The 12,554-nt window shown below is 54.0% G+C and overlaps 1 protein-coding gene across 2 annotated transcripts; it reads right to left on the bottom strand.

Annotated features, from left to right (window-relative positions):
- Positions 1-3,648: 3,648 nt before the first annotated feature.
- LOC103164889 (small serum protein 2-like) lies at positions 3,649-10,957 on the bottom strand. 2 transcript variants are annotated; one of them, XM_029072730.2, is made up of 4 exons: positions 10,815-10,957; positions 5,938-6,031; positions 4,984-5,116; positions 3,649-3,992 (listed from the first exon to the last, which is right to left on the bottom strand). In XM_029072730.2, the coding sequence occupies exons 1-4, from the start codon at positions 10,815-10,817 to the stop codon at positions 3,887-3,889; spliced, it is 336 nt and encodes a 111-aa protein (XP_028928563.1). In that variant the 5' UTR covers positions 10,818-10,957; the 3' UTR covers positions 3,649-3,886. The 2 variants fall into 2 exon arrangements, with proteins under 2 accessions (XP_028928563.1, XP_028928564.1); XM_029072731.2 differs by lacking the exon at positions 10,815-10,957 and adding an exon at positions 10,239-10,335.
- Between the last annotated feature and the right edge of the window lie 1,597 nt (positions 10,958-12,554).

Here is a 12,554-nt window from a genome sequence, read left to right as displayed (position 1 = left end):
CATTTTTTAAAGTGAAAGCGAGACACAGTAAAAACCTTACTAATTTAGATGCATCTAGCTTTTCAGTAGAAAGTCTGAATTGTAGAATTCTTTAAAAGCTGTTTTATTACAGTACTGTGGTTGGGTGTTTTCCTGTATATCTGAGCTTAGATGTAGTTTCTGTGTCTGTAAGCATCTAATCTTTTTTTCTGACTCTTTAGATCTCTCCTAGACCGTAAGCTCCTTGTGGTCGGGGAATGCGTCTGTTATACTGCTATACTGTACTTTCCCAAGCACTTAGTACAGCGCCCTGCACGCGGAAAGCTCTTAATAAATACGACTGATTGATTGATTGAGGACCAAATTCGGGCGAGGGAGGGGATGTGGATGAGATGGCAGGTTGGAAGGTTGTGATCCGATAGTGGTAGAGGGGAGTTGGTGAGGTTGGGGGGGGGGAGAATTTCCCGGAGGTAAGATAGAGTGGAGGATGTCTGTGTGGGGTGAAGCAAGAGGCCATCATTCATTCATTCAATCGTATTTATTGAGCATTTACTGTGTGCAAATCAATGTGCTAAGTGCTTAGCTCTGTACTAAGCCACGAGGGTTGAGAAGTGAGAAGAAGGGCAAGGCCAGGGAGCCAGAGGGCTCATCAGCATGGAGGGTGGCATTCCCGAGGGGCAGAGAGGAAGGGAGAGTCAGAGAGGGCAGGGGAAAAAGTTGCCAACGCCATTCCAGAAATCCAGAGGTAAGACCAGGTGGGCGACGGCAGATAGTGACGGTGATAGACACGGGCGATGTGGGATTCGAATGAAGCGAAAGTGAGAGATGGAAGGGGCTAGGCAGAATGGAAACGACATTGGTGGGCAAAGGGTAAGCCCACTGCCCTCCCCTCCCGCCACGAGATGGTGGCGAGGCAGAGCAGGAGGAAGTAGAGACCCCTTTGAGAGAGCGCGCCGGGAGGGCCGAGCCGAGGCGTCGGGGAGGAGGAGCAGCGAACAGGCCAGGGACGGGTTGAGGGTGAACGGGGAAGGGGGAGTGGATAGAGCACAGGCCTGGGAGTCAGAGGATCTGGGTTCTAATCCCGGCTCCTCTACTTGTCTACTGTGTGACCTTGGGCAAGTCACTTCACTTCTCCGTCCCTCAGTTACCTCATCTGTAAGATGGGATTAAGACTGTGAGCCCCATGTGGGACATGGACCGTGTCCAACCTGCTTAGCTTGTGTCTAGCCCAGCACTCGGTACGGTGGCACATAGCAAGCGCTCAACAAATGCCATCGAAAAGGGGGCGGGGGGCATATTGGGTGAAAGAGATTAGCGGATGAGCGGAGAGGACCCGATAGGATGGAAATACCGATCCATCTCCGCCCCTCAACTCAAGGGGCGGCTGAGCCACCAGCTGTCCTAGACAGAGCCCAGTGTGACGGTCATGAGGCTTTCTCCTTCAGGAAGGTGGAAGTGATGAGGGTGGAGGGGATCAATTCGTCCCCCTTTGGCCCCCGGGGCAAACAGCCTGTCTCCATCTTGGCTTCAGTCCTGTTCTGAGAGCAGGGTCAGAGTTGGCAGCCAGAAAGCCCCAGGGAGTTCTTGGAAAAGATGAGTCACTGACTCACTGGGTAAACACAGCCGGAAGGGACCCATGGTTTGTTTTGATTGAAACACCCACCTCGCTGTTGCAACAGACACACCCGATGGGTTTGAGCTGAGTTCTTATTGCACTTTCTTCACATCTCCTAAAGCAGTGACTGTTCGGGATTGTGATTCTGGGGAGGGGGGTGGGGGGCGCCGAGCGTTGGGACTAGCCGGTGTGTCAGGAGTCTGGGGCTCCTCCAAGGCTGCGGGGGTTTGGGGTCCGGGTCCTGGGGCCCCGGTGGCCCCCGTGGGGCCGAAGATGCTGAGCCTGAGCCAATTCAAGGGCCTCCTGGTCAACCCCCCTGGGCTCTGGCCCGCTCCAGGAAGGAGTCTCCGGAGCACGTTCCCCCTCCCACCCCACCCACACCCATCTTTGGGGATTTGGAGCTCCTAAGGGCATCACTGGGGGGTGTGGGGAGAGTGGGGAAGGATTCTCTCGGGTGTATACTCAGTACGGGCTCAATAAATGTCAATTCTATTACTCCCCCATTCCCAACCTCCTCCCTCCTCGCCCCCATCCTCCTCCTCTCCCTCATTCTCCTCCTCCTCTCGGAAACCCGAACACACTGTGTCAATACTGGGGTGAGTCTGGCTCCCAGCAGTGGGCTGGCTCCGCTCTAGTTCTGCTCCGGGCGATCTTGGTGAAGTCATTTCCCCTCTCGGTGCTTCTCTGTGGATTTCCTCCTTCTTCTTGTTTCAGTGGAGATGTACGGGAATCAGTCAGAGGGCCAGGATGTTCCTTGGAGGAATTCAAGTCATTCCAGTCCCTGAAGAGGATGCTAAGTGCCCAGTGAACCACAGTGAAGCGGATGGCTCCCAGTTCTTGGAGTGGACTAATTTCCTTTACATCGAGGGACCTAGTGGAGGATCATTGACACTATGGACTGGAAGGAGAGAACTGCCTCGGCCCAGAAAGACAGCCGAATGATCTCTTCCGTCCCAGCGAAAGGGACCCCACAGGCTCTTCAAGAACCGGGTTGGGGAACCTTCCAACCTGGACCTTGGGAACTTCTTTCAAATTATTTCACCCCAATCCCATTGTTTGACCTTGGAGAGGTGCTGCCCTGTTGTGTTGGGAGCTGGATTAGAGCTGGATCAGAGCAGTGTCGTATGAAAGCCTCTCCTTCCGAAGGTAGCTAACTGTCCTGTCTCATTCATTCACTCACTCACTTATTCATTCATTCATTCATTCAAGCAGCATGGCCTAGGGAAAAGAGCACGGGCCTGGGAGCCATAGGACCTGGGTGCTAATTCTAGCTCTGCCATTTGCTTGCTGTGTGACCTTGGGCAAGTCACGTAACTTGCACACAGTAATAAATATGATTGAATGAATCAACTTAACTTCTCTGGGCCTCAGTTTCCTCATCTGTAAAATGGGGCTCAAATACCCATTCTCCCTCCTATTTAGACTGTGAGCCCCATTTGGGACGGGGGCTGTGTCCAACCTGATAAAATCTGTATCTACTTCAGTGCTTAGAACAGGGCTTCACAAATACCAAAATATAAATGAATTAATCCATTTAAGAAATAGCATTGAATTATAGTAATCATGGCATCCATTAAGTGCTAACTAGTTCCCAAGCACCGAGCCGATCATTAGAGCAGAAAGTGACCTTGTCCCACATGGGGCTCACAGTTTAAGAGGGACAGATGAAGAAACTGAGGCCCAGAGAGGAGTAACCTGCCAAAGGTCACACAGTTCACCAGGACAGAGCTGGGATTAGAACCAAGGTCTGTTGACACCCAGGGTCCAAGATGATTCCATTCTGATCACAGTCAATACTACTGAATGAACGAGTGATGGAGGGAGGGAGGGAATGAATGAACGAATGAACAAATGAACGAACGAACGAATGAATGGGATAGGAGAGTTTGTCACCCAGCCCCACAGCCCAGTACTTGGCCCTTTGACCTCGCTAAGGTCAGGTGATCTTTGGCCCTCTGGGTTCTCTAAGGTCCAGTGATCTGTTCTCTAACCATGCAGGCCATCCAGCCCTCCCTAGTCTCAAAGCCCACGAAAAACCAAGCTCAGAAACTATCTGGCCATGAACCCACGTGAGAAGTTTAATTAACTGTCTGGATACACAGATTGGTGGGGCAGAGCTCTAGAATCGAGTAGTTGGGGGCAGAATTTTAATAGGAATAGTCAGGCAGGAGGGGTAGGGTTTTAACAGGGCCCATTGGGGCTGCGGGGACAAAATTCTAGCACGGGGTAGTTTAGGGGTTGGGGGCAGAGCTCTAACAGGGGTAGTCGGGGACGGGGGTGAGGGGCAGAGCTCTAACAGGGGGTAGTCGGGTCCCCCTTCTTGTGGACCTTGTAGTTGCAGTTCACTTCATCTTTATAGACTTCACAGTTTGGCGGAGCTACCCCTATGCCCCCGAATCTGGAAGAGAAACCGAAGACTCAGGTGAACCGTGGGGGGTTGGGGGGTGGAGGACAGGAAGGGTCACTGGGGGCCTTGCCCCCGGGGGGGTCATCAGGAACAACACGTGATCCGTCGGCAACCAGACTGGCCCCTGAGAGAACCTCTCTGGCTCCCAGAAGGAGGAGAAGTGGGAGAACATCTTTCCCACATGCAAGTTGCCCCCGTGGAGCTGGGCTGGCCCGGGCCTCTCTGGCAGGAGTGGGCCCCGGTGGCCCCAGGGGCAGGAGGTGGGGCCTGGACTGGCTGCCCTAAAAGATTTATTTGGTGGCCGGCAGCACCCTTCACCCTGATGGGGGTGGGGCAGAGACTCTGTGGGGAGGGGCCAGGGGTGACCGTTGGCCTCAGGCACGGGACTCTCCCCAGCCCCACCGCAGAGGGGGCAGCGGGAGGTGGAAAACCCCCTATTTACTCCCTCGAGGCTACCAATCAATCAATCAATCAACCCATGGAAATTACAGAGCTCTTACTATGTCAAGAGCACTGTTCTAAGTACTTGGGAGCGTACAATACAAGAGAATTGGAACACACGTTCCCTGCCCGCAAGGGGCTTACGGTCTAGTCGGGAGAAGGACATGAATACGAATAAATAAATAAAAAACATGTACATAAGTACTGCGGGGTTGACGGTGGGGTGAATGAATATCAATTGCCCCAATACCACCGTTCCTGTCCCGATCTGAGGGGGTGGGAGGGAGGGTCTCTGAGGGAAGCCTTGTGGAGCAAAAAAATATAAGAGGTCCTGAGGGAAGTGGAAGGAAATGGGGAATCAGCCTGTGCCCATCCTACAAAGCATTTGGGAACACGGGAGCCGACAGTTGACCTTAGCCTGGAGGGATGGTGGCCCCACCCAGGGGGAAGTTATTTCTCCCTCCTCCACCGAGCCCGGCTAGCTGGGCTGCAGCTTTGGGGGAGGGGGCTAGTTCCCTCAGGGCCCCCAGGGGAAGCTCACCGAGAGCAGCACTCCATGCCACGGAAGCCACAGCTGCACCGCAGACAGTTCTTGGAGTTCCAGGTGGTGCCCACTTGATGCTTCTTCCCGTCTCTGGGGTCTCGGCACTCCACCCACCCGGAGAATTCTCCATCTAGAAGGAGAAACCCAGCACCCGGTCACCTCGTCGGGGTGCTGTCGGTGGGGGAGGCGCCCCTCGCTCGCCTCTCTCTTCCCCAGGAAAGACTGGCAGCTGGGTGAGTACTGGGGCGGAGAGCGTGCTCAGGTGATGCTGCAGCTTGGCAGAAGGTTACGTTCCAGGGGCACGGTGGGAAAGGAAGGCGGGGCAGGAGCCGGTCAAATGGGGTTTTGGGCTAAAGGGCCACCTCCAGCAGAGAAAGGTGGCCCAGGAACTCTAGACTGCAAACTCGTCTCTAGACTGTAAGCTCGTCGTGGGTAGGGCCCGCGTCTGTTTATTGCACTGTGCTCTCCCAAGTGCCGAGAGCAGTGCTCCGCACACAGTAAGGATTCAATAAATACAACTGAATGAAGGAATGAAAGGAAAGTCCACCTATGCTCCCTCATATGTACGTGTGCATTCGTTTTCAAATTAATTGGTGGGTTTGACGATTTATTCAGCTATTTTGGATAGCTTCCCGACTGTACTGGCTCGTCCCCCAGCTCCCGTCATTTGTAAATATCTTTCCGTCGGCCCGCTTCCTCCGCTCACTAGACTGTGAGCTCCTCGAGGGGAAGGGACGTACGCCTTGTTTCCGCTGTTCTTCCCCAAGCACTCAGCCCAAGGGTTCACATGCGGTAAGTGCACAATAAATACTCCCGACTGATTGATCTGTCGGGTGACGGGCGACTGCGGTTACGGCCACCCAGACCCCCAGGCCCGCGCTCCAGCCCAGGACGAGGGGGACGCGGGCAGGCAGACGCATTTCCCCGACAAGCCGCCCCGGGCCATCTCACCGGTTCCAATCTTCAGTTCATGTTTCTCCATGAAACATTGTTCATGGGTCAATCTCAGGGCCATGAGCAGGACCACCAGGGTGATCAGGCTCTTCTGCAAGAACAAGGAAAGAAACATGTTCCCGGCCAGCCCCGGCCTCTGCCCCTTCCCCGGCCTCACTCAGCTGGGACGCCAGTCCTCGGAGCAGACCTCAACCCCCTTGGCCTGCCTCCCACCGCCCATCTCCCGCCTCCACCTCTGCCGCCTGAGAAGCAGCGTGGCTCAGGGGAAAGAGCACGGGTTTAGGAATCGGAGGTCGTGGGTTCTAATGCCGACTCTGCCGGCTTTGGGACTTTGGGCAGGTTACTAAACTTCTCTGTGCCTCAGTTACCTCATCTGTAAAAGGGGGAATAAAAACTGTGAGCCCCACGTGGGACAGACTGATTACCTTGTATCTTCCCCAGCACTTAGACGGTGCTTGGCACATAGTAAGCACTTAACAAATACCATTACTATTATTATATTATTATTCTGCTTCTCACCTGTCCCCACCCACCCTCACTCCCCTTTGCCCTTCCTCCACTGAAACATCCCTCCTCCTGCTCTTCCTGCGGATCCAAGTAGCCCAATCTCTGGGCCTTCCAGGCAGGTCCGGAGGTCGTGTGGGCAATGGGCAGCGGGCAGTGGATGTCTTAGTTGGGGCAGGAGCCTCGGGCCGGGAAGAGTTCCCCTGGGGCTTTCTTGGGATCAGTGGGTCTTACTAGGGTTTACCCAGAATCGCCGAGCTTTCTAAGCCTCACTAGAGTTATTTAGGGCATATATGGAAGGAGAGGGACTTCCAGGATGGGGGAGGATGAGGGAAAGGGGTTGGCGGCGAGATAGACGGGTCGGGGCAGCGTGCGTAAGCTGGCACTAGAGGAGTGAAGTAGGCAGGCCGAGCCGTAGTAGGAGATCTTTGAGGTGAGGTAGGAGTGGGGCAAGCTGATTGAGCGCTTGAAAGCCAGTGGTTAAGAGTTTTCGTTTGATGTGGAGGTGGATGGGCAGCCATTGGAGGTTCTTGAGGAGTGGGGAGTCATGGGGTGAACATTTTTGTTGATAAATGATTCAGAGTGCAGAATGGCCCGGAATGGGGAGAAACAGGAGGCCGGGAGGTCAGCGAGGAGGCAGATGAAGTAGTCAAGGCATCCACTCATTCCACCTACATCCACTCCCTCGGAGAACCCGTTGGCTTTCACGACTTCGGCTGCCATCTCTATGTGGATGATGATTCCCAAATCTCTCTCCATCTCTGAAGTCTAGTATTTCCTCCTGCTTTCAAGACATCTCTACTTGGACGTCCTGCGGACGTCTCAAACGGAACATGTCCAAAACCGAACTCATCTTCCCACCTAAATCCTGTCCTCCCCCCGACTCTCCCGTCACCGTAGACAACGCCACCATCATCCCGGTCCCAAAAGCCCATAACCTTGGTGCTATTCTAGACTCACCTCTCTCATTCAACCCACATATTCAACGTCACCAAATCCTGTCGGTTCAACCTTCATGATATTGCTAAAGTCCGCCCTTTCCTCTCCGTCTAAATTGCCGCTATGTTGATCCAAGCACTTATCCTATCCCGCAACAGTCTTCTCGCTGATCTCCCTGCCTCCTACCTCTTCGCGCTCCAAATCCGTACTTCCCTCTGCCGCATGGATCACATTTCTACCAAATCATTCAGGGTGGTGGAGCACAGGCCTGGGAGTCCGAAGGTCATGAGTTCTAATCCCAGCTCCGCCATTTGTCTGCTGTGTGACCTTGGGCAGGTGACTTCACTTCTCTGCACCTCAGTTACCTCGTCGGTAAAATGGGAATTGAGACCGTGACTCCCCACGTGGGACAGGAACTGTGTCCGACCTTATTTGTTGTATAAGCCCCTGTGCTTAGTACGGCGTCTGTCACGTAGCAAGTGCTTAACGAATACTATAATTATTAATTATTATTATTATTCATCAGTCCATGTTTCCCCATTCCCCAAGAACCACCGATGGCTGCCCATCTACCTCTGCATCAGACAGAAACTCCTTACTAGAGAAGCAGCGTGGCTCAGTGGAAAGAGCACGGGCTCGGGAGTCAGAGGTCATAGGTTCGAACCCCGGCTCTGCCACTTGTCAGCTGTGTGACTGGGCAAGTCACTTAACTTCTCTGTGCCTCAGTTACCTCATCTGTAAAATGGGGATTAACTGTGAGCCTCACGTGGGACAACCCGATTACCCTGTATCTACCCCGGCGCTTAGAACAGTGCTCTGCACATAGTAAGCGCTTAACAAATACCGATATTATTATTATTGGCTTCAAACCACTCAAGCGTCTTGCCTCCTCCTACCTCACCTCCCTGATTTTACTACAACTCAGCCCCAGCCCCAGCCCACACTTCGCTCCTCTAATACCAACCTGCTCACTGTACCTCGACTTCATCTATCTCGCCGCCGATCTCTCGCCCACCTTCTGCCTCTGGCCTGGAACTCTCTCCCCCTTCATAGCCAACGGTGGATAACTCTCCCCACCTAAAAAGCCTTATTAAGAGCACATCTCCTCCAGGAGGCCTTCCCCAAATAAGCCCCCATTTCCTCTCCTCCCATTCCCTTCTGCATCACCCTTGCCCCTGGATTTGCACCTTTTATTCACCCCTCCCGCAGCCCCACAGCACTTATGTAATATATTAATAATTTATTTATATTCACGTCTCTCTCCCTTTCTAGACTGTAAGCTCCTTGTGGGCGGGGGACACGTCTACCCTCTCTGTTATGTTGCACTCACCCGAGCCCTTACTATGGTGCTCTGCACACAGTAAGAGCTCAATAAATACGACCGATCGATTTCTCGAATGAAATGTCGGATGACATGTTTTGTGGGAGGGATCCAGTTCCCCAGACCTTTCCCAGTGAGCCACCTTTCCTTACTCCCATACTATGCCCGTCTACGTCCCTGTCTTGCTGCATCTCTGCCCCTCTGGATCTCTCTTTGTGTGCCTCGCTCGGTCTCGGCCTCAGTTTCTCTTCTGTCTCATTTTCACTCTAGGTTTCACTCTATCCTGTCTTCTTGCCTCCCAGCTCCCTGGAAGTCCTGGCTCAAGGTCACCCCAACTCCTCTGCAGTTTAAAACCAACCACAGTTGGCTTTAAAATTGCTGATGAATTCCATGTACCGCACCTAGACGATTGTATTTGAGGTCCATTTCCATGGATGATGGCAACAGTCATTTTCTTGGGGTCCTCATACGCATGGATGCCATTCATGTCTACTAGCATATACATTCCTGAGTCCTCTTGAGCCAAGAAGCCTGGCACTGTTTCTAACGGGACTGCAGCCCTGCCTCTGTTGATCAGCTTTGTCTCTCGGGGGTTGATCTGCTTCCCCTTTGCCGAGTTTGTTTTCCGTCAACACTGGGGTCTCGGTTTACCACGGCTTCAAGGAGCGATAACCCCTTCCCTTAGGTCACGGTTCCTTGGACATCTAAGCTTTTCCAACATGATGTCTGCTCAAGGAGCAAGGACCCTGTTCTGGAGCCCTGGGGTGCTGCCTCTGCCTCATCTTCCTTGTTTGATAGCTGGGGAAACGGACACCACTGAATCATCTACTAGCTCACAGGCTAATGGGAATCAGAGGTCGTGGGTTCTAATCCCGGTTCCGCCAGAGGAATAAGTTGAATAAACATGTTTGGCGGGTCTGAGCTGGGGGCGGACCGAGGGAGTTGGGGGTGAACCATCATTTCCCAACTGCCTGGCCGATCCCTCAAAAGAGAAACATTGGGAGCGTTGGGAGGGAGTGGGGCGCTGCTCAGAGGCGAGGGCGGTCCAGAAGTTCCTTGGGGTCTACCAGGTCAGTTTCCATTCACTCTCCCTTCCCTTGGATCTGACCGTGGATACTCCTCCTTCCCCACTCCAGTCCCCCCAGCTGTTTCCGCTCTTTGGACTCCCCATCCCACCCCACTCTGTACAGCCCTCCGCCACCGGCCACCTTCTAGTAACTGTGGTATTCGTAATTTCTGTTAAGCACTTACTACGTGCCAGGCACTGTTCTAAGCTCCAGGGTGGACACCGGCAAATCGGGTTGGGCACAGTCCCCGTCCCACACGGGCCCCACAGTCTTAATCCCCATTTTTCAGATGAGGTAACTGAGGCACAGAAAAGTTAAGGGAGTTGCCCAAGATCACACGATAGAAAAGTGGCGGAGCTGGGATTAGAAGGCAGGTGTTTCTTACTTCCAGGCCCGCGTTCTATCCCTTAGGTCTCTATCTCCGGGAGGGTGAGAGAGGGAAGGCCTGAAGACAAAATGAAACTCACGATCAAAGACCTGAAAGGGAACAGTTCAGCTCCACCCCAGAGCAGATCCCAGAGCTGAAAGCTGCTGCGGAGGCGTTTTCCAGCCAGTGCTCAGCTGGCTCGGGACCACCAAAGGCCAAAGACGGAGGCCACCTCTGGGTCCAGGCAGGGGACGAAATGGTCAGCCTGCCTGCCTCCGCCTGCCTCTGCCTGCTTGCCTGCAGCTCTGAAACCCCGGGCCCTTTGCCCTGGATAGGAGTGGGGTCCACAGCACTTTCCTGAGCCTTCTGAGGTTGAACATTAACTGCCTCTTTCAGAAATAACGAACACCCAGTCCTCTCGTTCTGCACTTACAGGAATCGCTAATGAGCAGAGCAGAAAGGGAGCAGATCCTGTTCTAATTCTCAGTAAATGAGGCCAACACCCTTCTCATTAGGAAACCCCAGAGAACAGTAAGCGTCCAGGCCTTTCCTCTGCCTCTTCCTCTTGATCAGAAAAGAAGGAGAGGTGGGTGGTGGGGCCGTGCCTCGGAGGCTGCCCCGGTCCTAGAAAAGGAGACAGGGTCACCGCAAGGTGGACAAGAACTTCACAACTCACCATGCTTATGGCGTCCGGCGGGTGGGTGTCTGGGCTGAGGTCAAGGAGCACTCTGCCTTCAGAGCTTCTCCGTCCTCCCCCGGGGACCGGCCCTTTATGGAGCTGGCCAGCCAGCTCAGAAGGTCAAGGTGAGAGTGCGAGGCCCCTCCGGTCTGGATCCACCCTCCGGAGGATCTCGGCCAGGGGTCGGCTGCCAGGATTATGCTGGGAAAGGGCTGGGGGAGGGCCCTGGGCCCCTCCTCCAGTGGGGTTGGCCAGAGCCCCGCTAACCTGTTGGCTAATAGAGCGGTGGCCATGGCTACCACTCCCACTCTTCAGTGCCCCGAGGTCCTCTGCGTCCCGGGCCTGTGTTCTTTCCACTGCCTTTCATATCGAGCCTCGTTCAAAAACGGCGCCCAAAGGTCACAGGAGAGCCGCGGTAAACAGGGTCCGCCGCTTCTCTTTTCATTCATTCAGTCGTATTTACCGAGCGTTTACTGTGGGCAGAGCACCGTCCTAAGCGCTTGGGAGAGAACGATATGAACAGACATATTCCCGGCCCTCTTCTGTGTGACTGTCCCCCAGCTGGGGCCAGAACTAGTAGCTCGGGGGATGGGTGAGAGGCGGGTAACACGGGCCGAGGCAGGACGAACACGCCACCCACCCCCACTTTGGGGTGCCAGCCTGTTCCCCAACCCCGGACAGACCTACAGAAGACCGGTTGGAGGTCTTGGGGTCCAGAAGGAGGGTCTGACCCCCCTGACGGATCCTCCTTCCGTCGTGTCCCCTTCCCCAAGCGGGGCTGGGATGATCTGCCTCAGGGCAGATCGACCCTGCTAACAGGAACCACCCCCCCCCCAGCCACCGCCACCGGGACTCTTACTGTGTCCTCTTCTCCCCATGTAGGGGAGAGATCAAGAGAAAGAGCTCGGCGGATCAATACGATCTCTGCTCCCATTAGCCTGTGAGCTAGTAATAATAATTACGGTATTTGTTAAGCGCATACTATGTGCCAAGCACTGTACTAAGTGCTGCGGTAGATACAACAAGATAACCAGGTTGGACGCAGTCCACAAGCATCGGGGCACTGAAGAGGGGGAGCGGTAATAGCTGCTGTAACGGCCAACCGGTTAGCCAACCACACCGGAGGAGGGGCCCGGGACCCACGCCCAGCTCTTTCCCGGCACAGTTCTGGCATTCTTAATCCAGTCTAAATCCCCATTTTACAGAAGAGGTAACTGAGGCACAGAGAAGTTAAGTGACTTGCCCAAGGGCCCCCAGCAGATGAGTGGCGGAGCCAGGATTAGAACAGGCCTGTGCTCTTGCCCCTAGGCCAAGCCTCACCCGCCTCTAAGGGGTGTTTAGCTACCGATGGAGCTGCTCGTGGGTCAGGGTCCTCTCCTTCTTGTTGAAAAAGGTTTTTTTTTAAAATGGTCACTTTTTTAAGTGCTTACTATATGCACTAAGTGTTGCAGTGGATACAAGTTAATCGGGTAGAACACAATCACCATCATCAGTGGTATTTATTGCTCATTCCTATATGCAGAGCACCGTACTAAGCGCTTGGACAGTCAGTTGACACGTTCCCTGACCACGGTGAGCTTGTCTTACTTGCCTATTCTTCATCTTCATCATCAGCTTCTTGGACCCCCCCGCCCCCTTGCCTGCTAGCTAAGATGGGGGAAAATGGTTTCTTTCCCTGGCTCCCTCCCCTTTCTTCGTCATCTATGCACTTGGATCTGTGACTTTTGGGCATTTGGT

Source organism: Ornithorhynchus anatinus, chromosome 10, assembly GCF_004115215.2.
Source record: "Ornithorhynchus anatinus isolate Pmale09 chromosome 10, mOrnAna1.pri.v4, whole genome shotgun sequence".
Taxonomy (NCBI): Eukaryota; Metazoa; Chordata; class Mammalia; order Monotremata; family Ornithorhynchidae; genus Ornithorhynchus; species Ornithorhynchus anatinus.
The sequence above is the reverse complement of the archived record's forward strand: the minus strand, read 5'-3'. Positions and strand labels throughout refer to the sequence as shown.